Raw genomic sequence first — 26,735 nt, 5'->3', positions numbered from 1 at the left:
ATATCTTTCTCTTGCTTTTATGGCAACATAATAAGAAGCCAGAGAGGATGAAACCTCTACAGAGATGTTTATGTAATAAAAGACAAAGGATTTCTGTGCATCCACATCACCTCATTCCACCCATGAAAATTTTTCCACTCAAAGATATTTTAAAATATTTTTGTGTTTCACAGAATAAAGGGTCTATCAATAGGGGGCATGCATAAGCGCACCAACATGCCTACCTTCCCTGTCCTATTTCTTTTATTTTTTTATTTTTTTTCTTATATGTATCCATGTATTCATAGCTATGTTTTTACTTATACCTATTATCTTGTAAGCAATTGACAAATAAAAATAAATAAATAAATAAAAATAAATAGGAGAAAGATAGGGATATGGATATGTGAAGCAATTATTATATTTCCATGAAACGGTTTTTCTATTTCTATTTCAGCGCTATAAGAATATGATTCCAGGGGAAAAATGAGAATTAGTGAAAAAGAAAATGAAAAATGAATAACTCCTTATGTGGATGGGTATATTTTTCTTCTAATTTTTTTTGAGGAAAAAGTATTTCCAACGGTTCTAAATATATCTAAAATAGTTTCCTGTCAAGAAATGCAATGAACTTTGTACTGGCTTTAAGACTTTTTTAAAAAGCTTTTAAGATTACAGGTTTTGAATCAAACTGATGTGTCAAATAAAAGTACAAGGGCTATACTTCCTAAAATACTATAATTATCTTTGTCCAGGAATGCCAAGTTACAACCTGGAGACCAAGCATTTTGTTGAAAAAGGATACTCTTGTTATCCGGGAGGTCACAGAAGATGACATTGGAAATTACACTTGTGAATTAAAGTATGGACTCTTTTCTGTCAGAAGAACCACAGAATTAACTGTTACAGGTAATTAAGTAAAATTGTTACAGGTTTTAAGTAATATTTTTGTTGTAGATCACAGCCTCTTTTCTTTTTATTAATGTTTTAGCAATTCACAAAGGTGTGTTTAAAAAAAGAGTGTTGTGGAGCGGCGGAATAACCTGAGGCAAACACGGAGCGAACTTCAGCTTTTACTTTATTATAGCAATAAAGGGTTGCCGCGGCTGCCGCACTAACAAGGTAGCCAGCCGGCAGACAACAGCTGATGCCATTTGACAGCTCCCTTTTATAGCCGGCTGTCAAACGGCATCAGCCAAAAGGAACGGTCCGTGTTCCCGCTGGAAACACAGACCGGTGTGAAGACTTCAGCTCAGTCTTTTCCGAATGCCACACTCCTTTTCCCCAGAATGGAGCATGCGTAGTCCTTCAGATAACTCGGGCGCTTGCGCAGGCGGCCAGATCTTCTAAGTCCTGATGAAGCTGCTGCTGGAAGGAACTTTTCTGCTTGCTGGGCAACTTCTGGTGCCGACGAAGCTGGTGTCTCGGCTTCAGGCATTTCTGGGCGAGGGACAGATGGCTGTTCAGGTAGGCTTGCATTCCTGTCGGATCCGAGGGAAGTTTCTTTGGCCGCCGGCAGTTTCTCTGTTGCAGGAACGTCTTGAGGGCCATCTGCAGACACACTCCAACGCCTTCTAAGCTGATCGATATGGTGGCGCCAGATGCGCCCGTCTTGCAGTTGGACCCTGTAAGACTTAGGACCAGTTACCGCCACAATTTGCCCAGGCATCCACAAAGGGTGTGCCGCATAGTTCCGGGCATAGACCTGGTCATTCTCAGCGAACTCCCTTGCCTGGCTTTTTGACCCTAGAGGTGTGACTGGGGCATAATGCGGATGGAGTCTGTCTAGGGTGGTCCTCAGACGTCTACCCATGAGAAGTTCAGCCGGAGACCTATTAGTGGTGGCACAGGAAGTTGTGTGCTGGGTCAGGAGATACTTAGCGAGCCTAGAGTGCCAATCTATAGGCCCAAACCTTGCCAGGGCCTCCTTAACTGATCTGACTGCCCTTTCAGCCAGGCCATTACTGGCAGGATGAAAAGGAGCTGTAAGTGCGTGCCTTATTCCTAGGTTGGCTAGAAAGACCTCAAACTCACAGGAAGTAAACTGGGGCCGTTATCAGACACGATGGTGTCAGCAAGGCCATGGGTAGCGAATATCCTTGATAGAGCCTTAGTGACAGCTTCTGAAGTTGTGGTGGTCATCAAGGTCAGTTCTACCCATTTAGAAAAAGAATCAACCATCACCAGGAATGTACGCCCATGAACGGGGCCAGCCAGATCAATATGCACCCGGGACCAAGGGGCCACAGAATCTTCCCACCTGCCTGGAGTGGATGTGGGTGGAGCAGGTCTGGTAGCTTGGGATGGCTGACAAGCATTCACCCAACTTGTAATCTGAGCATCCATGCCTGGCCACTATACATAACTGCGAGCCAGGGCCTTCATCCTGACAATGCCGGGATGGCCCTCATGCAGGACCTTTAAAACTGAGTCTTGCAACTTGGAAGGGATAACTACCCTCATTCCCCAAAGTAAACAGCCTTGCAAAGAAGATAGTTCTTGCTGGCGAATTTTGAAAGGCACGAATTCGGGGGCATAAGGAATTGTTGGCCACCCCCTTCCCACCCAGTCAAGAACTTGGGCGATTACCTTGTCCCTGGAAGAGTGGGCAGCGATATCGAGGGCAGTGATGGGGAGTTTGAGATCGTTGATCTGGAAAACAGCATTAGTTGGTGCAGGATCCTCCACAGGAACAGGCAGGGGGCAGCGACTAAGAGCATCAGCGTGGCATAGACTCTTGCCAGGTCGATGAACCAGTGTATAGGAATAGGCAGCCAGAAATAAGGTCCACCTGGTCATTCTTGGAGACAAAATCTGAGGAGTTTGTCTTTCGCCAGACAGAAGGCCTAACAGAGGCTTGTGATCTGTGATCAACTCGAAATAGTGTCCATATAGAAACTCATGGAATTTTTTGACAGAAGCCGCTGCAGCCAAAGCCTCCTTGTCAATTTGGCTGTAGTTGCGCTCAGCTGGGGAAAAAGTTCTGGAGAAAAAGGCAATGGGTGCCTCAGAACCATTAGGCAGTCTATGACTTAAAACAGCACCTATGCCAAAAGGAGAAGCATCTGCTGCTAAAACTAAAGGTAAATGTTCATTAAATTGTATCAGGACAGCATTGGATGTAAGTAATGATTTGACAGCATGGAAGGCATGGGCTTTCCTAGGTCCCCAGTGCCAGGGGGATTGCTTGTCCAAGAGTCTGTGCAGAGGCTCTGCAATGGAAGCTTTATGAGACAAAAATGAAGTGTAAAAGTTAAGAAGTCCCAAAAAGGCCTGGAGCTCAGTTTTGTTAGTTGGCGTGGGTGCCTCGTGAATAGCCCTTACTTTGGATTCGATTGGGTGAATACCAGAGGCGTCAATTCTGTATCCCAAAAATTCTACTTGTGGGGTGGCAATAGTGCACTTGTCTTTCTTTAACTTAAGACCATGCTGACTGAAACGATCGAGGACTCCTCTGACTCTTTGCAGTAACTGAGATTTGTCAGGGGCAGATATTAAAATGTCATCAAAATACAGAATTACGCCCGGTAATCCTTGAAGAAGTCTTTCCATTAAGGATTGGACAATTCCTGGGGCTACACTTAAGCCAAATTGGAGGCGCCTACATTTGAAAGTGCCCCTGTGCGTTACAATAGTTTGTAGTTCAGCGGCTGTGTCATCAACAGGGAACTGTTGATAGGCCTGTGACATGTCTAATTTAGCAAAAATGGTTCCTGGCTCAAAAGAATGTAGTAGGTGCTGGATAACAGGGTCTGGATAGGCGCTGATTTGTAAATATTTGTTCAATGACGTCTTGTAATCCACGCAGATTCTTACGCTCCCGTCTTTCTTCAGAGGTGTCTCTATTGGGGTTTCCCATTTTGCGAAGTCCACAGGCTCTAATACACCTTGTTTAATTAATTTGTCAAGCTCCATGTCTAATTTGGGGCGGATTGGTACTGCCTGAGGGTCCAAGTTGAAAGATATTGGGGTTCCTGAATAACAGCCCAGCCCCTCGCTGAATACATCAGCATAGTCATTAAACAAGGTGTCCACTTCAGCATTTGTAATAGAGTGGATTCCGCTTATATGGAGGCCAAGGGCATGGAACCAGTCTAACCCCAACAGGCTAGGGAGGGTACCATCCACTACCACTAAAGGCAAGTGACCTTTAAAATAAAAAACTTCAGCTTTTACTTTATTGTAGCAATAAAGGGTTGCAGCTGCGCGCGCTAACAAGGTAGCCAGCCGGCAGACAACAGCTGATGCCATTTGATAGCCGGCTCCCTTTATAGCCGGCTGTCAAATGGCATCAGTAATAAGAACGTCCATGTTCCCGCTGGAAACACGGACCGGAGTGAAGACTTCAGCTCAGTCTTTTCTGAACGCCACAAAAGGTAATATTTTTTGTACTAAACAGGGCAAGCATTTAGAACAGGTTAATTTTAAACCTGTTTTGAAAAGGTGTTGGTTACTTTAAACTGTAATAAAGAGAGTTTTAAAGTTTTGAAGGACAACATATCTATATGATAGAACAACCTTTGGGCATGATTCTAGCTCACTCAAGTACATAACAGTTCACTACAACAACAGTTATGCACTTGACTTTAATTGTGTTCTTGTAGACATTTCATTACTCTAACTAGGTAACATTATCAGTGCATGTTACCTAGTTTGAGTAATGAAACATTTGCAAGAAAACAACCAAGGTCCGAGAGCACTAAGGACCCCTCATTTCAACACTATAAATATTCTACTTTATTGGAACTATTGTAGTGCTTTTGTTTTTATTAAATTGCTTTCCAAGAGAAAATTATTTGTGTAAAAATGAGATAGAATATTTATTTTAGTTCTGTTATCCTATGAAGAAGCTAATTTAGTTGTTGAAAAAGTATTAGTTACACAGTTATTGTTGTTAATATCCACCCCCACACATATTTTATATTTTACTTCTATTTATTTCAGGGAAACAATGAGGATACAAATATATGTACAGTTAATTTATTATATGACATTTCTGATTGTTACTTTCAAATTATTTTTAAATGAGTAAGGGTTTAAGAATTAAAGTAGATATAGTTTGTTATACAGAAAGGAGCAGTTAATAAATCATGAATAGGCAAAAAAGAGAAAAATACAAAACAAACCTTTCTCAATCCTGGTAATTAAAGATTTGCATTAAGGTCAGGCTTAAGAGTATAGAATTGTTTCACTTTATGATCTATACATTTAGAACAGGGTTGTCAAACTCAAGGCCCACAGGCTGGATCCAGTCCACAGGGGTGCTTAGGTCTGGCCTGTGGGGTTGCCCTGGAAACAACAAAGGACTGGCCTGTGGTGCCTCTTTCAGTGAAAACAGAGCTCTGGAGGGCTGCATACCAGTGATGGGATTGGTATTCATATGTACAAATACAGTTGAGATATGAAAAAGATCTGAAACAAGATGTGTTCTATAAAGAATGGACAGAAGTGGATAAAATATTAAAAGGAAGAAAAATTGATAAAAATGTTTTATAGTTACTGGGTATTGAAATGGAAGAAGAACATGTGAAAGAGACAATGATTGCATGGGCAAATTTTTTTGGCTACGCTATAGAATTAGATAAATGGCAAATGTTGTGGGAAAGAAATTATAAATTAACAATGTCAACTGCATACAAAGAAAACCTGTATAAGATGTTTTATAGATGGCATTTTGCATCAGCAAGGTTGTCAAGGATGTTTAAAGATAAATCAGCAAAATGCTGGAAATGTCACCAGACACCAGGAACATATGTGGTGGCTATGCGTAGAAGCAAAAAGATATTGGATAAAAATACATACGTGGTTGGAAAAGATGATACAACACATAGATTTAAGACCTGAAATGTTTTTGTTGAGGATACCTGAGACTTACAGTAAAGATAAGATATATTTAATTATCCATGTAGTAACTGCAACTAGAATTGTATTTGCATAAAATTGGAAAAATGAAAAGATCCCAACAGAAGAGGATGTAATAAGGAAAATACTAGAATGTGCAGAAATGAACAGATTAACACTTGCAATTAAAGAGAAGGAACAAACTGAATATTATCAGATATGGGAATTATTTTATCAATGGCTAGAGAAAAAAATATGAAAGTTAGAAATAATTATTAGACCATTGAAATACAGAAAATATGTTAATAGAATTGAATACATAAATAAGAGAAATGTTATAGTAATAGAAATAATTTGTATACTAATATGATAAGAATGTAAGAATAGAGAATTAATATTAAAATAATGAATATGGTTGTAAAATTTAATTATTATGGCACATTTGTAATCAGATGACACTCCGTTGAATGAAAGATAAATTGAATCTATGTTTTTTAAATAAAATAAAAAAATATTTTAAAAAAGGAAGATAAAACATGACACATTCTACTATGAAGAGAGTCCAACAGCATGCACTCTGTGCCTGTATACTTGGAAGAAAAGCAGAAGGTGGTGGCCTCAGATTATCTTAGATAGAGATAGAAGTGGAGATAAGGAGGGTATACAGAATAAACCCCTAGCTGTTTCTGTATACCCTACTTTTACGTTTGTGATCTTTATGTTATGAAGTGCTAAAGTCCATTAGCTCTGGATTTCCAAGAACAATATGATCTTCCCTGAAAAATGTATACAGTTCTGGGATATTTAGTGCAGAAATAATTAAAAATTTAGTTAAGCAACTTAATATGTAATAAGTAGAAAATGATTTCAAAGTTCTTACAAGTTAAATCCAACTTTGTCAAACTGTGATTTATTGTTTCAAGATATCACATTTTATTTTTCCTCTTTACAGTAATAATTGTTTCCTGAGTGAAAATGTCCTTTACACTAATAATAATTTATTATCAACCAAGACAAATCTGAGACAACCTAAATGTACTTTCAATATATTTATATAAAAGATATATTGACAGTACGTTGTTACAGACAACTAACAATATATCATCAGAAAGATAAATCCAGAAAAAAGTAATGAAATTTCTATTTGCAATAGCTATTTTTAAAATGAATCTATTGTTCTAGGAAAGATAGAATAGAAATTCATAACTTCCTCACACCTCAGCCCAGAACAAGAAAAGTGCCAAAAAGCATTTAACGCAATGAACATCAACACAGATTCATCGCTATCTGATTCAACATAGAGGTGCTCTGAACTGAATTAGTATTAATCTATCATTTACTTAGAAAGTGGAGAAAATATCACTCCAATCAGGAGAAGTTCTGTAAGATTCCATTATACAAAGCCAAATGAGAGATGCTCAATTTAATAGTTAAAAATACAGTATAGTCTCCTGATCTAGACTCATTCTGGTTTCAGTAAAATTATCACAAGGAATGAGATGATATAAGATTTAACGGCAATCCATTATATAACTGAAAATGGAGAAGTGCTTCTAAAAATGAACTATTGGGATTAGACTTTGCATTACAATACAGCAAGGACATAAATTCTATCACAAGCATAAAATTGTGCTTGTGTAATCAAGTAACACTGGACAGTGAGCCAAAGAGACTCAGATGTTCAGTGCAAATTGAAGGATTTAGCCAAAGTAACAAAGTTTTAGCTGTATTTAAATTAGTTCAAACATGCAGATTGTATAAAGATGAAAGTCACTAAGTTGATAAACCCTTACAGCAGGGGTGTCAAAAATAAGGCCAGCAGGCCGGATCTGGCCCACGATGAGGCCAAATCCGGCCCTTGTGACCATCCTAGAAACTGTAAGGGTCAGCCCAGCCCATGCCATCTCGGCGTGTGTGCTCACGCACAGTCCCAGTTCTCTGTCACCATGTGCAAAGAAATTAAAGTAATTTGTGGGACTATGGTTAAAAAAAAATAGTTCAGATCTTTCAACCTAATGAGATCTTTTCTTTTTCATGAGAAGTTGGAAGGTCTGAACTATTCTTTTTTAACTGTAGTCCCACAGACTACTTTAGTTGCTCTGCACATGGTGGCAGTGAAAGGAGCTGGAAAGGTTAGTGAAGAGGGATGAGGCTGCCTGGATGGCAGAGGGGTTGAGGGTTTGGCCTAACTGGCCTGGCTGAAGGGTCCTCAGGTAAGGCGAGGTGGGTGAGATGGGTGAGGAAGCTCTGCACCCCATGCCATGTTTCATCCTCCACCCCTCACTTTGTTCTTTGCCACTTCTTCTCCTCGCTCACCTCCATAATCTAGTAGGAGGCTGAGCAACGCACTGGCGTGACAGCCATAAAGTGAGATGGTGGGGAATGGAATATGAACCAAGGCAGGGGGGGGTGCAGAGCTGCTGGCTTACCTGAGCACCCCACAGCCAGACACTGAAGGGCTGCAACTGTCACTGCAGAGAGGGAGAAAGAGAGGAGGGGGCTCTCCAAATTCTCTCTGTTTGTGTGTGTGTATGGGAGAGACAGAGTGATCTTCAGCCAAGCTGCTTGCAGCGGTGTGGGCGGCAAGAGGCCAAGCAGTGAAGTGGTGGTGGGTGGAATATGAAGCAAAGCAGGGGGGTGCGGAGCACCCCCCCACCCCAAACCGGCTTACCTGAGCTCCCTGCCAGCCAGGCACTGAAGCACTGCAATTGCCACTGCAGAGAGAGAGGGGGTGGGGGCGCTCCAAACTGTGTGTGTGTGTGTGTGTGTGTGTGTGTGTGTGTGTTTGTATGAGAGAGAGAGTGTGTGCAGTCTCTGCTTTAGTTGGAGCATTTAAGCTGCTGGCAGTGGCAGCGGGGGAAGGGGGCAGGAGCCGTTTTTCTCCTTGTCCTGCCTACTGAAGCAGCGGCAGCCACCTAATGATTGCCCCCTCCCCAGCCAGCCATCACTGCTTGACCTGCTCCCTGCCTGGCCAGCTGGTGCAAAGCCTCACTGTTCTTCTCCTCCTCCTCTTCCCCCCCAGCCTTCCCCACCCTGAGATACTTCATGTGCACATTGGTGTTCTTGAATTGTGAGCTTTTAGGAAATTATCCCCTCCTTGTACATTGCAAGCAGCTATTTCCAGTGGGGAAAACAGGATGAAGTAAGTGGGGGAAAATATTTTTCTTTGCTATATTTCCAGTCTGAATTAGACCATGTTCCTACAGGAGAGCCCTTTTAAGGATTATATATTAATAGAAAAGCCACTAATTTACCTCTGTTCTTAAACACTAAAGCTGTTGCACATAAAAAACAGAGGAGCTGTGATCAACTATCAGAGCCATCATTTTGACAGTTTTACTGTACTATCCTATAGTCTGCAGAAACCCCCATGAAATGCAAGCATGGGATAAACTGAGCCTGTTTTGTTTTCAGTCTTATAAGTGGCCACAAATTACTCGCAAAAGTGGCATTTTATCACAAGGCAAGGAATGTTTCCCTTTTGCATTTGGGCATCCAAGAAGGGACAGGAAAGACAAAGAAAAGAAGGAAAGAGGGAAAGAGAGTAAGAAGGAAAAAGAAAAGAAGTAAAGAGGGGAAGGAAGAAGAAAGAAAGGAAAATGAAGAGGGAAGGAAAAAGAAGGGAAGTAAATAAGTAAGTTACAAAGCCGGGTCTCTTCGTAAGGAGATGGAGTGGGCCTCCCTCTGACTCACACACTTTGTCCTCCTGCGCATATCATGAGCAACCTGGCCAAGGAGAGCGAGCACAGCAGCAGTGGAGGCTGGCCACGCCCATCCCAGCCATGCCTACCATGGCCATTCCCACCCCGGCCAAACCCATCCCAGGCCCCCAAAGTCAATCCTGATGCAGTCCTCAATGAAATTGAGTTTGACACCCCTGCTGTAGAGAAAAGAAAAAGACTCAAAGAAGCCACTGGAGGGAATGCAGAACTAAAATTTCTAAGCCAGTACATGTTACTATACAACTAATCTAATTTACATTCATAGATGAACACAGTACCATACTTTTCGGTGTATAAGATGCACTTCCCACCCCCCCAAAGTGGGTGGAAATGTCTGTGTGTCTTATACAGCAAATGTTGCAAAAGCCCGCCCACCCGCCGGCCCTCACCCTTTGGCCTCTGCCTCCCAGGAATTTGCCTCCTTGCAGCAAACAGCAAACAGCCTGGTCAGCTTCAACACAGCCTGATTAGCACAAGCAGCTGATTGTCAGTTGGATCAATCTCCTGACAATCAGCTGTTTCAGGCTGCAGGGATTGCTGTCGCCTATTGCTCTCTCAGCATGCCCCATTTTCGGCCTCTGCATCCTATTTTCTACTTCCACGCACCCTGTTTTTAGCCTCTGCGCACCCCATTTTCTGCCCATTCCATTGCAATTCCAACCAACAATCAGCTGCTTGTGCTCAACCAGGCTGTGTTGAAGCTGAGCAGGCTGTTTGCTGTTTACTGCAAGGAGGCAAATTGCTGGGAGGCAGAGGCAGATTATTATTTTTTCTTGTTTTTCTCCCCAAAAACTAGGTGTGTCTTATTCGGAGTGTCTTATAGTCTGAAAAATATGGTGTACTGTATAAGATTCACATTTGTAACTTGCAAATTGTTGTTAAAATTGTTGCTTGACTGACTGATTGATTGGTCACCAATCACCAATTGATTAAATTGGTGTTGACTCTTATCAATCATATAGGTTTTCTCCATGGTCTTTCAACAATGCACATATCACCACTGTAACTAAGTTTATCCACCTTGAAATTGATTGTCCTTTTTCCTTCCAGCTTTCTGTCAGTGTATTAAAAAATATGAGCTGGGATAGCCATAACAAGTCAGCCAATGGGAATTGTTTGGTGATTAAGAAACAGGATCTGTTGTGAGCCTGCTTAATTATTTACTTGTGTGCTGGTTGGATTGCTGTAAACTCTGACACTTTCCCAGTAATAAAGTCTTCTCTAGGTTTTTGCCTAATGTCTCTCATTTGGGTATCAAATGAGAACTCTGAGTTGATTTGTTTGATGATCCATTTGTTTCTTTGCTTGGCTATCCACAATATTCTCAGGAGTCTTCTCTGATACCAAAGTTAAAAAAATATCAATACTCTTCCTATCCTATTTCTTCAAAGTCTAACTGTTGCTTCCATAGAATGTCACAGAGAATACCAATGCATGCACTATTTTATAGTATTTACTACTTTATAAACACATTCTAGAATTTGAATATCTTTCCCAAGGGCTTATAGCTGCTGTGCCAAATAGTGGTTTATGGCATATTTCCTGTCTACTTTTTCTTTTATTGTTCATGGATTTTGGTAAAAGGCACTTTAAAATCTTTGTCAATAGTTCGGTCTTATTTACATCTAATTTAATCCCATTCTTTATTGTACTTCTTGACTTTTATTACTAGAGATTGTAGATCCCTTACATTATCAGCAAAAAGAATAGTATCATCAGCATTTTTCAGGTTACTGATGTTTCTTTCTCAAATTTTAAAACCACACTCATTGTCTTCCAATCCAGCTCTCCCCAAGATATATTCAGATTATATTGTTGCAGGAAATTACGAGACTCAGACCTTGAAATCCAAAAATAAGATGGTTTTATTTGCGCAAACAGGTTCAGAATATTTTAGTGAGAGTAACTTCTGAACAAATTTCTTATAGGCACATGCCTATATGCTTCTTCAGAAGGGGCAAAACACAGAAATATAACTTGTCAGTCATTCATTGGTTACTTGAAACACAGCTTTCCCCCTCCCCTGTTGCTAGGCTAGGATGGCTGGATGACACAAACCCATCTTGCTAAACTCCCTAGCTTGTGGTTTTGTTACAAGCGAGACTAGGTTTCTTGGCAAATGTGACTGATAGATGATCCTTGTGATTTAGCTTTTCACACCTCCTTGTTCTTTCTCTTTTTGCTGTTTCAAGTTTGTGATTGACTCAGTTTCAGAATCTGTTAGTGTTTCAGTCATAATTTTTTTTAACTTAAGAATCCAGAAAGGACCAAGGAATGATCTTTAGTATTCTTATCAAGAACTAAGTAGTCAGAAAATATAAGTGAACTTTTCTGTCAATCTGTCCAACCTCTCAAAGCAATTGCATATATATGTATAGTGGTGGGATTCAGCCAATTCGCACCAGTTCAGGAGAACCGGTAGCTAACTTTCTGAGCAGTTCAGCGAACCAGCTGTTGGAAGAAATCTCCTTCCAACAGCCTTTTCTTTTTCCCATCTTATGAGGTTATTCCTGTCAGGAAGGCAGGAAGGAGTCATTCTCTGTGTTGTGTATTCTAGCCTAGTCCTTAATATTGCCCTGCTTAACTGTTTCCCAAAACTACCTCTGGGTTAAACCTTGTTATATTGTAACAGCTGTTAATGGTACTTGGCAGTATGCCCAGACTTTCTATAACCTGAGAGGTTTCTCTGGAGTTTTTTTTTCTTTTTCTGGTACTTTTATTTTGAGGCTTGGAAGGAGGGACTGGTTGGATTAAGAGCTATTTACATAAGGGTTGGCATAGCCATAGAAAAAATGGCTGAGAGGCAGGATGCAAGCTTGGCATTCTGTCTGGTTTTTTTTTTTTACTGCCTTTCTGGGAGCAAGAGATCTTTCCTTAAATCTGGATGATTTCTGTAGGATATATTGTGAGGTTAGTGAGACCAGCTGGTATCTTTAAGTGGTGCGAATGGATCTAATGATTGCTTCTCCTGGGTATGAAAGGATGCTTTGCTGGTTCACTGAGCACAGGAGTCTCTTGTCTATGGGGATTCTTCAGTCATCCAGGTCATGGTGTCAGGGGGGAAAAACCTAATTATTGAGCATACCTGCACTTAATAACAATTGAACAGACAGCACACCACAAAATTCTCACTTTTAGGATTCAGAGGTTTATTAGAATTTAAAACATGATAAACACTTACATTCTTTCTGCACCAACTCAGAAAGCTCAAACTGCCCAAGGAGCTGCTGATACAATTCTACAGAGCTATTATTGAGTCCGTCACCTGCATCTCTATAACTGTCTGGTTTGGTTCTGCAACCCAACAAGACAGACACAGACATCAGAGGATAATTAGGACTGTAGAAAAAACAATTACTATCAACTTGCCTTCCATTGAGGACCTGTATACTGCATGAGTCAAAAAGAGAGCTGTGAAAATATTTACAGACCCCTCACATCCTGGACATAAACTGTTTGAACTCCTACCCTCAAAATGACAATATAGAGCACTGAACACCAGAACAACTAGACACAAGGACAGTTTTTCCCCCAAACACCATCACTCTGCTAAACAAATAATTCCCTCAACACCGTCTAACTATTTACTAAGTCTGCATTACTGTTATTAATCTTCTCATCACTCCTATCACCCATCCCTTCCCACTTCTGACTTTATGATTGTAACTTTATTGCTTGTATCCTTATGATTAATATTGATTATTAATCAATATTAATCAATATTAATCGAGTATGATTTGATTCAGAGGTGGTATTCAGCAGGTTCTGACCAGTTCTGGCGAACCGGTAGTGGAAACTTTGAGTAGTTCGGAGAACCGGCAAATCCCACCTCTGACTGGCCATGCCAACCCCATCCCTTCTCTGTCTCCCATTGAATCCCAGCTGATTGGCTGGGTCTTCTTTGGTTGCCCTGCCCAGGAGAACGGATCTGGAAAGCAGATTAGTGAGGTGGGGAGGGAATGGGGATTTTTCAGTAACCTTCCCCTGCCATGCCCACCAAGATCCACAGAACCAGTAATAAAATATTTTGAATCCCACCACTGATTTGATTCCCTATTTGTACCCTATGACTTGTCCTGACCCACGCCCTTTTCCAACAAATCAAACACAATTCTAAAAGAACAGAAACCTTGTAATACTTTTACAAAATAATTAGCTGTGATAAGCACAAGCCTTGCCAAATTGTGCAAGACTTGCCAAAAGATAACAGACAAGAAATAATTTGCAAAATAAGAATCTTCAGATACAAACTCAGGATACTGGAATGTCTACATGGCTGTAGTTTCAAAACATCTTTGCTTTCTGCAAAGAAGGTTGGTTTTCCATCTGGCTTTTATCTTCTTGAAGGAGGGGCCATTACCTTGCAGCCTTACTCCCGAGTCGCCTGTGCTGTTGTAACTGCTCTTTCCTATGAGCAATCCTGCGCGCATGCGCACTTGGCACAGGCTCCCTGGGAACCTCCTCATCACTGCTGCCAGTCCCCACAATCTCTGAAGGCAGCAGTCTACTCCCTAATAATCCTGGCCCCTCATCTGAGTCCTCATTCTCCTTAGCTGTCCACACCTGCTGCCGGCTAACCACAACATGACTGTCAGGCTAAAGAACTTTTCTCATTCACTCCTGCCCTCCTTAAAAAACAGATAGGTCTACCTGAAAAAAAAAAAAAATCATGCATTACATTTGCAATTCAGGATGGTTTATCAGGGTATTTTTGGTGGAACTTACGTAGTAATGTGGGTGCTTTTACGTGTTGTTTGGCTACCCAAACAAATCCCAGTTTCTGGGGGTCTCCATCAATTTTACCGCCAAGGGTGGGATCTTCCTCTGCAGTTGGATGTCTCTTGGTTGGCCAGGGTTAATCCCCTGATCTGGGGCATTTAGTGGTCGGGTACCTGGTATGGCTCCTGGTCCTTCGGTTTGTCCCTCTGCCCGCTCAATTTCCTCTGGATCAGGGGTGGTGGCTCGGGTTCTCTCATTTTCTGGTTCCCTCACTCTCCTGCGATGTCACCCTGATGCATCCCTCACCTTGAAGTTCTCCAGGGCTTCCCTCACAAGGTGTTTTATGTACCGTCTCATTCAGTTATCAGCTGGTGGCTCCTTGTCCCATTCTTCCTGATTCGATAGGGCCAATTTCCACCCAGGTTTATGATTGCCCTGGGTGAAGGTTACTCCTCTGGTTCTTCCATCCCAGCTGTCTCTTTTTCCTACGCCTATAGACCACCGGGGCTTGGTGGAGGTTTCGTAGGCAGCATCTATGTCTTCGATGGGGTGCACCAAGTCAATATCTGGGTGGGTACCTGTCGACGTTTCTCCCCAGCATTCAGCTTCCCCTTGGCCCTTGCTGTCCTCAGACATTTTCCTTTCTTGCAGGGTCCCCTCGGTAGAGTGAAATGTTTTGTTTTTTTTTAAAGAAAAAAATTTCCTCTCTGGGCTGACCTCTATTGCAGACGCTGCTTTATGTCAGGCTAAAGAACTTTTCCCATTCACTCAACTAGAATGAACTTCTGAAAACGTATCCAAACATATCACAAAGGAATTCTTTATTGAGATGAGACAATTCCTGTAGGAGTTCAAAGCAGCGTCTGAGGTCTCTCAGGCATAAAGGGATACATAAGGGAGTTTAGAACCCCTCCCCTTATCTCGATGTGTATTTAGTGAAACAAAAGCCAGTATGTTAATTCCTCCCCACCCCTCTTGTTAGAACGAACTATTCAAGAGATTCCCAGGACACATCGCCACATGTGGAATTTTTATGACCTTCTCATCTCCTGGTTGTGCCTCTCAGAGGTGATAGTTCTGGCCATCTGGCTTTTCTCCCTCCATCGTATCATGTTTGGGTTATACAAATTCGATATAAGATTAAATATATTCAGGTTACATCAAGAAAGGATTTCCTTATCAGCCTCCCCCCCACCTTTTCTTCTTCCACTGAAGAAATGACAGATACACGGATCTGACAATGACTATATTAAGTCTTGTACTCTATTTCTTGATGAATGTATCTTTTCTTTTTATGTAACTGAGAGCATATGCACCCAGACAAATTCCTTATGTGTCTAATCACACTTAGCAATAAAAAAATCATTCATTCATTGATCATATTGCAATGAGGATCAATCTGACAAGCAGTCAAGGGGAGAGCTTAAGGCTGATTGACAATCTTTCACAGCTTACACCAGTCCTTTTATATCTGAAAACCACAAAGCCACATGATTGCTCAATGATAGTAAGTGGATCCTCCTTCCAATTCATTTTAGTTTTCTCTCATAATAATAAGGCTTAGTAACATGGCACCAATTGTAGAAAGTTAGCACCCACCCTCTCCGTGAGCTCCCGTGGACTGGTGAGAGAAGGAAGAAAACCCAAGAAGCGCCGGCCGGGAAGATCGCTGGGTGAGAGCGCTCCAACTTTCTCTCCCAATTCGGTCTCCTGTTGTGGGTCGCTCCGGAGAGGTTTCCTTCTGGTTCTAAGTCCCCGTGTGAATCTAGAGAAAGAGCGATTCGGTAGCCACGTTCTCCATCCCTTGAAGAAATATAATCCCTTCCTCACGATCTAAAAGCCCTTAAATAAGAGTGGAGGGGGCACGCCATTTTAACTAGGACGAGCCCCTCAGACAAAGAAGACTCCTAATACTACCTCATCACCTCAAAACTTACAACTTTTCTACCTCATCACATATACCAACGATTAGATTATCAATTTCTATAAAATATTTTATTAATGGTTTAATTGATTTATTGTTTTTTAACTGATTAGTGTGATTAGAGTGTTTAGTACAAATAGTATGATTACAGACTAGTTTAAAAGACCAAAATCCATGCAATTTAATTGAATAGCAAAATCCTTGATTTAGTGGATTTAAATGAACAGTGTGAGTAATGATTAATGTAAATAATTGACTAGCGATTAGAGTAATTAATTGACCAGGCTGATTGTTGCTTAGAAATACTATCTGATTTGAGAGATTACTACAATAGATTGTTTGATATTGTTTGATGTAATATTGACTATATAGATTACCCTAAATTGTTCATTTAATTAATTTAACCAACTTACTATTTTACCAATATTACCATGCCAAAAAGAAAATCCTACCTCAAACCACAACTCAATGAGAAGACAATCCCCACCAATGAACTACAAGACTCCTGCACCAATGAACCTCAAGACTCCTGCACATGCCTTAAATGCTGCAAAAATCTAATAGATAATAAATACTCCATCAAATGTTCTCTGTGTAAAAATACACCCACCATGACTGCTTGGGATTACCTGAGCAAATGATTCGATACCTAGAATCATCCAATGAGTTTCCATATTTCTGCAAATTATGCTTATCCAAACTAGATCTGTCTAAAAGAGATGATACCACCGAAACCATCAAAACATCCCCAAACATTGAAACCATTGAAACATCCTCAACCATCGAAACCATTAAAACATCCTCAACACCATATTAGCATCCCTGGACGCCGTAAAAGAAAGAATAACTAACCTTGAAAAAAAGACACAACACAAAAACCTGAACATCAAATAGCCACAAACCACATCTCCACCCAACAACCACAATCCAATCCAAAACCCAATCCACAAATAAACGCAACCCAGACAAATATTGATATCCCAATCCTCATCAGAGAAGCTGTTGAGCGTGAACGGAAACGTCCAAATGCCATCTTATTTGGACTAGAAGACAGCATTGTCAATGATGACATCACAACTGTCCGAAACATCATCAGAGATTACCAAGCATCAACCATCTCCGGCGATGAAATACTTGACATTTCCCGCATTGACCGAGAGCTTAAAAATAGAGACGGCTCTGTGGCCCCACGCTTGTGCAGGATCATTTGCAAAAATGAATCAAGCAAACGTAAACTCATTTACACTATAAACTCACTCGCCAAAACCAACACCAACCACAAAAACCTCCGTTGCCGCCTGACTTAACCATACAGCAACGTGCCCGCTCCCGTGCACTCCGCATCGAACTCAAAACCCGTCTAGACAATGGAGAGAAGGACCTGTACATTGACTACCATGCTGACTGCATCAAAAGTAAGACACGCAACCCAATACCCAACTTTTACCCTCAACCACTACCCTACCTCAACCACCTACCACCACCCACCATCACCCAAAACTACCCACCACCCACCATCACCCAAGACTAGGCACGCACGCCCCAACTACCTCAATCCCAACTGCTGCCGGACTTAAATGCAAACTACTCAATGCAAGAAGCCTCGTGAATAAAATACCTGAATTTCTCATCCTCTTAAATATGGCTAACTTTGACATTATATTTGTCTGTGAAACATGGCTCAATGCATCTCTCCCCGACTCCATTACCACAGTAAGAGACTATCATGTTTACCGATCAGATCGTGAAAATCGTCGAGGAGGTGGTGTTGCTATATTCTACAAAAATCCTTACATCTAAAAATATCCAAGTTACCCAGGAGCTTGCCCTTCCTGAAACCATCATCTGTGAACTATCCTTAAATATCACAATTCGATTCTTACTATGTTACAGAGCACCTGATTATGACATCGAACATATAAACAAGCTAAATACACTACTAACATGGGCTACATCCTGCCCATACCCTTTTATCTTTCTTGGAGATTTCAATCTACCTCATATTGACTGGACCCTAAATAATTGTACAACTGAAATCATACACACTACCTTCTTCAATGCTATTACAAATCTAGGTCTTGAACAACTAGTAACCAACAACACTAGACTGAACAACTGCCTCGATCTCATCTTCTGCAATAGTTTGAATTTAATTTACCGAATACAAACCAAAGAACCCTTTTCCAGTAGTGATCACAATATGATTGACTTTTGCCTCAACATACGTCCACGCAAAAATCACCACAACGATGTCATCCCTAGTTGTAACTTCAAAAAGGCAATTATGATCTTATAGATAATGATCTCTCATCCCTCGATTGGCAATCTCTATTCACTGGATGCAACACTGTTGAAGATCATTACAACATATTTTTACTTGAAGTCAAAAGAGTCATCAAACTATATGTTCCAACAACAACTCCAAAAACAAAACAAAAAGCAGATTACCCATATCAATAAGGAAACTTCAATCCAAAAAGAGATCACTCTGGCGGAAAAACAAATCTGGTCACGTTGCTAATTTCAAAAACCGATATAAAAATTTATGCCACCAGATAAAGACCGAATGCACCAATTACCACATTAAACAAGAGGAAAACCTTCTAAGCACCAATTCCACCCGTGCTTTTTACAATTTTGTAAACAACAAACTAAAAGACTCAAGGTCCATCCCTCCCTTGATAGGACCTGATGGTAAAGACTGCAGCGACGACACCATTAAAGCCAACATCTTTAACACATTCTTCGCTCAGTGTTTGTAAACAGTAATGGATCATGCCCAATGTTTCCTAGCCGTACCACAGACAACAATAATGATCTAATACATATCAATTTTACAGTAGACAACGTTGAAAAAGCACTACGCAACCTAAAACCATCTCTATCTATTGGACCGGATGGAATATGTGCCTACTTCTTAAGAAAACTATCCGCTGCCATAGCCAAACCTCTAAGCATAATCTTTGAAAGATCTTTCAGAACCAGCTCCTTGCCCAACCTATGGTTACAAGCCACAGTCATTCCCATCTTCAAAAAGGGAGACCCAAGCCTAGTTGAAAATTACAGACCAATCTCCTTATGCTGCGTCACCTGTAAAGTCATGGAATCAATTATTAACCAATCCATCATCCTCCATTTAGAGACAAACAACCTACTCTCCAATAAACAATTTGGTTTCAGAAAAAACTATCCTGTAATCTGCAACTCTTACACTGCAAAAACATATGGACTACTCAACTCGACCAGGGCAAAGCAATAGACGCAATCTACATAGACTTCTGCAAAGCCTTTGATTCAGTGGTACACGACAAACTACTCCTAAAAATAAAATCTTATGGTATCTCTGGACAACTGAATAACTGGATAGAAGCATTCTGTCAAACAGACAACAAATGGTCAAAATTGGGAACGCCCTATCAAATCCAGTACCTGTCAATAGTGGTGTTCCCAAGGCAGTGTTCTAGGACCAACTCTCTTCATAATCTACATAAACGACCTTTGTGATCATATCAAGAGCAATTGTGTTCTCTTCGCTGATGATGTAAAGCTGTTCAATACCACAGACAATACTACTACCCTTCAAAAAGATCTAGACTATGTATCTGAATGGTCTAACATATGGCAACTCCAAATCTCAACAAATAAATGCTCTGTCTTACATATTGGTAAAAAAATCAGAAAATAAAATACAAGCTGAATAGTCAAGATCTTGTTGATGACCCAAGCTCTGTAAAGGACCTGGGAATACTCACCTCTAATGATCTAAGTGCTAGAGCTCACTGCAACTACATAGCCAAAAAGGCATTAAGAGTTGTTAACCTAATCCTACGTTGCTTTTTCTCTGGTAATATCTCACTACTAACCAGAGCATACAAAACATTTGCTAGACCAATACTCGAATACAGTTCATCAGTCTGGAATCCTTATCACGTATGTGATATTAACACAATTGAGAAAGTCCAGAAGTATTTCACAAGAAGAGTTCTCCACTCTTCTACCCGTTATAGAATACCTTACGCCACCAGACTCGAAATTCTAAAACTAGAAAACCTCGAATTACGCCGTCTTCGGTCCGACTTAAGCATGGTATATAAAATCATACATTGCAATGTCCTACCTGTCAATGAATACTTCAGCTTTAACCATAACAACACAAGAGCACACAACAGATACAAACTCAAAGTAAACCGCACCAAACTTGATTGCAGGAAATACGACTTCAGCAATAGAGTGGTCAATGTCTGGAATACTCTACCCGACTCTGTAGTCTCTTCCCCAAACCCCAAAAACTTTAACCTTAGACTGTCTACTATTGACCTCACCCTTTCCTAAGAGGTCTGTAGGGGCGTGCATAAGCGCACCAACGTGCCTACCGTCCCTGTCCTATTGTTTCTCTTATTCTTTTATTTTTCTTATATGTACCCATTTCATATATTCACAACTATGTATACACTTGTACTTATTATCTTGTAAACAATTGACAAATAAAAATAAATAAAAATAAATAAAATAAAATAAAAAATAAATAGAAGAATGAAATATTTTGAGAAATATTAAAAAGGAAAATATATAATTCCCTGGATGAGAAATGAAGAAACATGTTTTCTTAGAAGGAGAAAGCAGCCCCCACCTTCCTTAATAGCCCACAGCAGATGTCAGCACTTAAGAGATAAAGAGATAGATAGCTCTATTCATAGAGAAAAATTCCCTGCAGCAAGGTCTGAACAAAGGCAGAATGGGATTAGCCCTCACTCAAGATCCAAAACAAGAGGAAAGACATTAAGACACAATAGGAATTGCCCAACACTTTTTCAGGACACAAGCCTCTTCATTACATCATCTCAGAGAATCCAAACTTCATCCAAACTTCTCAAACAACCTACAGAGCCAGCTACCTGGTCCTATGATGGGAGTCTGACAACAGCCAATAAAATACATGTTCTTGCACAGGAACAGGAAGCTCAAGTTCAAACCCCAAGAGAAAGTATAAAAATTTCTCACTCTCAACTCCATGTGGTCAGCTGCAGCAGAACCATCCATGCTGCTTCATCAATAAATCATCTTTCCAATCAGCCTCCATGTTTCCAGTGTCTTTCTCCCAGCTTGGAATTGAACCAGATGGATATTTCTTCCAACACAGGCTTGAAGTTTATTTAGATATCTGTGGCATGTACTAATTTTATTGTGATCCTGACAAGCTTGGGAGGGCAGAGACATGAACCTGGGTCCACTATATACTTTGTTAATTTGTCTCTTTTGCTTGGCATTTTGTAGCCCAAGTATGCCCACCCACTTTCTGGAGAACTTAAATGACCTCTCTGCTAAAGGGTTTCACTTTATGAGCAAGAGTTGGCTGCTGATAGTTATCATTGCATTTTATTTCCTCAAAGTGCTCTGGTACCCTGCCTGATTTGTAACTCCGGCTTGCAGGTATTGCTGATCAAAAGGAAGGTATTCAGATAAAATGGTTTAGGTTTCCATGATGGCTGTGACTGCCATTACAACTCAAAATAATTTTGGTAGAGGAAATTCTTATCAAGCTATTTTATTATGATGATTGGTTGCACATTCAGCCAAATGTTTAGACTGGATTTGGCATTTTTATTCACTTATTGAGTTCTTCCCAAGGACCTGCAGTGGGCAGATGCTGTTTGAAGGATGTAAGCTGTTCCAAATGTCTATAGAGATTCTCAGTCATCCAGGTCATGGTTGTCCCAAAGGTGCTTTTTTCAAAAGGCAATGGACTTTCTGGTTTTTCTTTTTTTTCTTTGAAGATGTTTCACTTCTCAACCAAGAAGCTTCTTCAGCTCTGACTGGATGGTTGAGAATGGAAAGGATTTATAGTCCTTGCAGACATCTAGTCATTTCCATTCTTTTAGCGAGTCATTAAGGTCACCTGGAGGTTTATCTGTGTTATCAGGGTCACCTGAACAGTGCAAATGGGTGTGGAGCCTTCTTGGAAGTGTTAAAAGGACTGTGTTGTAGATGTTGTGGTCCGCCAGCAGCCTGCGAAGCTGGCAGCAGAGTCAGACAGTGGGGAGGAACATGGGCCAGTCCTGGAGTCTGGGGAGGCTCAGGTGAGGGATCTGCATCCAACACAGAGATGGGGCCAGGGCCATCTGAGAGTTATGTGCTGACTCCGGAGCCTCCAGAATCTGACATCATCGAGGCAGAAGAACAGGGGGAGCCTGTTCCCAGTGTACACTTGCACAGAGCTGCCAGAAGGCAAAAACAATTAAAACAAAAGGGGCGACTCGGGAGTAAGGCTTAGAAATGATTGGCCCATAAGACATAAAGGAGGAGCAAAGGGACATGGGCCTTTGCAGGAAACAACTTTGTTTGTTCTGATCGGTTTAAACTCTGAACCTCCATGTTGACTTTGTGCTCCATTTGGCCTTGTACAGCTAATTGGCAATTTAGTCATTGGCAGAATTTCAGGGGAGATAAAGGTGGGTGCTTATCAGCCTTATCCCGAAAAGACTGTGGCAGACTTCTGTTGGACTATTCACAAACTGTTTGGGACAAATTACGGGCTGTGAATGAATATAATTCACAGCCATTGAAATAAAAAGAGGGTTTTTGGGACTAAGCGTGTGATCGTTACTGTCTCAGGAAGCCTTGGTCAGAACAGTAGACTGGAGATAGATACGCCATATCCCTCCCCTTCTGTTGATAGAGGGCTGTTCAATTTTGACATAAATGGTCTCTTTGACCCCTCTTTCAAGCCACCAGTCCTCTCTGTCCAAAATGTGGAGTTTGCTGTCTTCAAAAGAGTGGCCTTTGACTTTTAAATGCAGGTGGACTGCTGACTCAAGTCCTGACAGGTTTGTTCTCCTATATTGTGCCATGCATTTATGAAGTGGTTGTTTTTGCTTCCCCAGTGTAGAGATCTGCACATCACTCACTGCATTGTACTGCATTGTACTGTTTTATTCTTGGGGTGGACAAGCTTCTACCTTAATCTATTGTTGGGTTTGAAGTGTGCATGTATATTATGTTGGCTGAAGATTCTCCTGAACTTTTCTGATATTCCTGCAATGTATGGAATGACAACATTGCTTCGTTTATTGTTCTCTTCACTGTCTGTTATGGAGAAGCTCCTGTGGTTTTTTTTTTTTTTTTAAGATTTGGCCCACTTGGGGTAGCCACACATCCTGAGAGCTTCCTTGATGTGTTTTCATTTTTTAAATTTCCTATCCTTGCTGGTAGGCAGGCCTTCAGCTCAGTGATGTAGGGTTCTGATACTCAGAACTGCTGAGAGAGAAAGCATGAGAAAGACACCTAAGCACAAGGAAAATGAATTTTAAATTGTATTTTGTATCCACTTTCCTACTTTTTCTAAATCTCATATTTAATTATAAAACTTCAAGAATTTTTGTATTGGATTTTGTTTACTTTTCATTAATCTGCTGAAACAATTATTCCACATTGTGATTTTTTTCTTATTTTGTGATATATTTAGTCCTTCTTGTATTTTAATATATGGAATTAATATTTAAATATTTTAATATACAGAATGAATATTAATCAGTGAATAAAATTATCAACAGTGCTCATTCGTGTATTCTTTGTCTTAATAATTAGGCTTTGCATGTTTTTATTTTACTTACTAACATATTATTAACATATACATGTTAATTATTTTTTCCTATAGTGGTTACTGAACAGTGTAAACTAGAAAATTGTACGGGTAGTCCTCGACTTACAATCACAATTTAACCCAAAATTTTTGTTGTTAAGTAAGACATTTGTGAAGTACATTTTGCCCCCCTCTTACAACCTTTCTTGCCACAGTTGTTAAGTGAATCACTGCAGTTCATGAGTTACTAACCCAGTTAATAACATAATTGTTAAGTGAATCCAGCTACCCCATTGAGTTTGCTTGTCAGAAGATCATAAAAAGTGATCATGTGAACCTGAGACACTGCAACGGGCATAAATATGAACCAGTTGCCAAGCATCTGAATTTTGATCACATAATCGTGGGGATGCTGCAAACGTCATAACTCTGAAAAACGGGCATGAGTCATTTTTTTCAGTGCTTTTGTAACCTTGAATGGTCACTAAATGAACTGTTGTAATTCGAGGACTACCTGTATACAGTAACTAATGCTGCAAAATATAACTACTATAACGTAACAGTGAAGGTTTCATTTGGCTTATGCAAATATTCAAACCTTTGTTATATTTTCTTCAGAATATAAAATTAACTTCACAAACCAAGTTGATAGATTTTATTCTTTGAATCAGTTGAACACATTTGAATCAATCTGGACCAATTCAGATATTTTCCATACTTGTAAACATTAACCAAATGGCTCAGTCATATATTAAATTGTGCCAGATCCAGCTCATTCCTAAGAGTCCACCCATTATTTTCAACCTATAGTTGAAATGCTTGTACCACTAGGAAATTATGTCTTAAATTTTAAATAAAATAATTTATTTTACCTTTATTTTTTCAAATAAATCAAGACTTATATATCCAGAATTAGTCAAACTGATTCTTTAAACTTTGTGTGAAACTTTACATTTCTCGCTCTTGCAATTAGTTTTGTGGATTTGTCAAGAGCACTTTTAATCTGGTTTCTGTTTCCTAAAATATAAACTACTTGATTTGATCATATCCTTTGCTGATTCATCCAAATTATTATATTAAGCAATACTGTGTCAGAACAGAATCTTGCAGTATGCCTGTGGATATTTATCCAAGTTTTAAGATAATCAGTTAATGAACACTTCTGGGTATAAATCATCATCTAGTTAAAAGCTAATGTAATACTAGCATACTCTGATCCATATTTCACCAGTTTATCAACAAGAACATTATGCCATGTTCATAGTATTTCTGAAATAAATTAGCATTATCATTTTATTTTGTGTATGGAAATAACATTTGTTTGAAATAAATGTTAACTGATTAGATCACAATATTTGTCCTAACTACTGAGAAGAAGATCAATTGTCCTGCTATAGATATATTGATAATTGTCCAGGTCAAATTTTCACCCTTTGGAGCTATGTCTTTTTCTTCCCATGCTACCTTATCTGTACTTCAAGATTTTTCAGAAATTACCTACAGACACTTGAAGTATAACTGCAACTTGCTCTAACACTACATGAAGTAATTTAATTTGTAAGAATATGTATTACTTAGATGGTCCCATGAATTTTTGTATTTAAGTTAGTTACAATTCCTTTTCTTTTTCTTCTTTGTTTAATCTATTTTGTCCCTTATCAAACATTTCCTTTTATGGAAAAAAAGCCTTCTGCAACAGGACCCCAGAGCATAAGGCAGTGGAATGTAATGTGGCTGAAATCACACAGATGGGAAAAGGGAAGATGGATGGATGAACTTGAAGCATCTCTGCAGTGGTAAATACAGTTCCCAAATTTTGATTGTGTGACTGCGTGAGCGCTGCAACAGCTGTAACTTTGGGAACTGGGCATATCTATATTTGTACAGTGCCACCATAATTTCAAAGGGTGACTCAAACCCTAACTTTGAGCTTTAACAGTTTCATATTTTTATATTCTTTTAAAGTTTATCCTGTGGAAGTTACCCTCTAGACCAAGGGTGTCTGTCAGCCTTCAAGAATCCTTCTTCTGCTTGTCTTTCTGGCTGCCATAGAAACGGCAGGAGGGAAGATTAATTGGGTTTGGTGGGGGAGAAGAGTGCTGGAGGCTTGAGATGGTGAACTGCAAAACTTGGCAAAACTTTCTTGACTATGCTTAGCTGCTTATTGCACAGCTGTAGCCTCTTATCTATCCATGCCAAGGTCAACCATTTTGGCATACCAGATGTCTGAAACACGATTTGAAGATACCCCACATGACATTATACCCATCTCGGATTGGATGGCCAGTTTGAACTATGGGGGGTGGGAACATGGGATAACTTTCTATATGTGATTTTCACACCTACTGCCTCAGATCTTGCATTCTTTAGATGCTACCATGTCAATTTTCAGTAAAAGTCCTTTTCACTAAGACAATGGAGTCTAAGGTTTTCTTTCTTGGATTTTTTTTTAAAACAAGTTTTATTGAATTTTTCACATAAAAACAAAAAGCTCTTTTTAGTGGACAACATATTTCCGGATCATCACTTTTACATACAAATATAACAATAATTATACATTCATATATGCATACTTAATTCTATTATTACCTTTTCCATTCCAAATTTACAGAAAAGAGAAAGACAAACAAATTAATCCAAATCTCTTACATTAATCACAATCCAACCATCCTTTCATTTCATTTCAATTATTTCAAATATAATCCTTTAGTATTTTTTAAGAGTAAAAATAACAATATATGTTTGCCAAATTAAAAAAAAAAGGTTACCAATGTCTCTCCTTTCTTTTAATAGTCTGTATTAGCTTATTAATTTAAATAGTTCTTTAATCTGTCATATTTTCTTTTCATCATACATTCTTTCTATAATTTCTAGATTGATACAAGTTTTAACACAAAAGAAAAAGAAACAAAACTTAGGTTTCCCCCCTTTTACTGAGTGTGCTTTGAGTGCTTTGAGTGTGATATCTCAG

General features: G+C 39.8%; 1 protein-coding gene across 1 annotated transcript in view; it reads left to right on the top strand.

Moving 5' to 3' along the window:
• IL1RAPL1 (interleukin 1 receptor accessory protein like 1) overlaps positions 1-26,735 on the top strand; it is a 1,416,302-nt gene that overhangs the window by 799,149 nt on the left and 590,418 nt on the right. Inside the window, exon 5 of the mRNA XM_087966890.1 lies at positions 735-888. Within this exon, the coding sequence (XP_087823016.1) occupies positions 735-888 (154 nt within the window). The remainder of the gene's footprint in view (positions 1-734; positions 889-26,735) is intronic.

This window comes from Notechis scutatus, chromosome 5 (genome assembly GCF_049901735.1).
Source record: "Notechis scutatus isolate UNSWTSFEM ecotype Mainland chromosome 5, rNotScu1.2, whole genome shotgun sequence".
In the NCBI taxonomy this organism is placed as follows: domain Eukaryota; kingdom Metazoa; phylum Chordata; class Lepidosauria; order Squamata; family Elapidae; genus Notechis; species Notechis scutatus.
The sequence above is the reverse complement of the archived record's forward strand: the minus strand, read 5'-3'. Positions and strand labels throughout refer to the sequence as shown.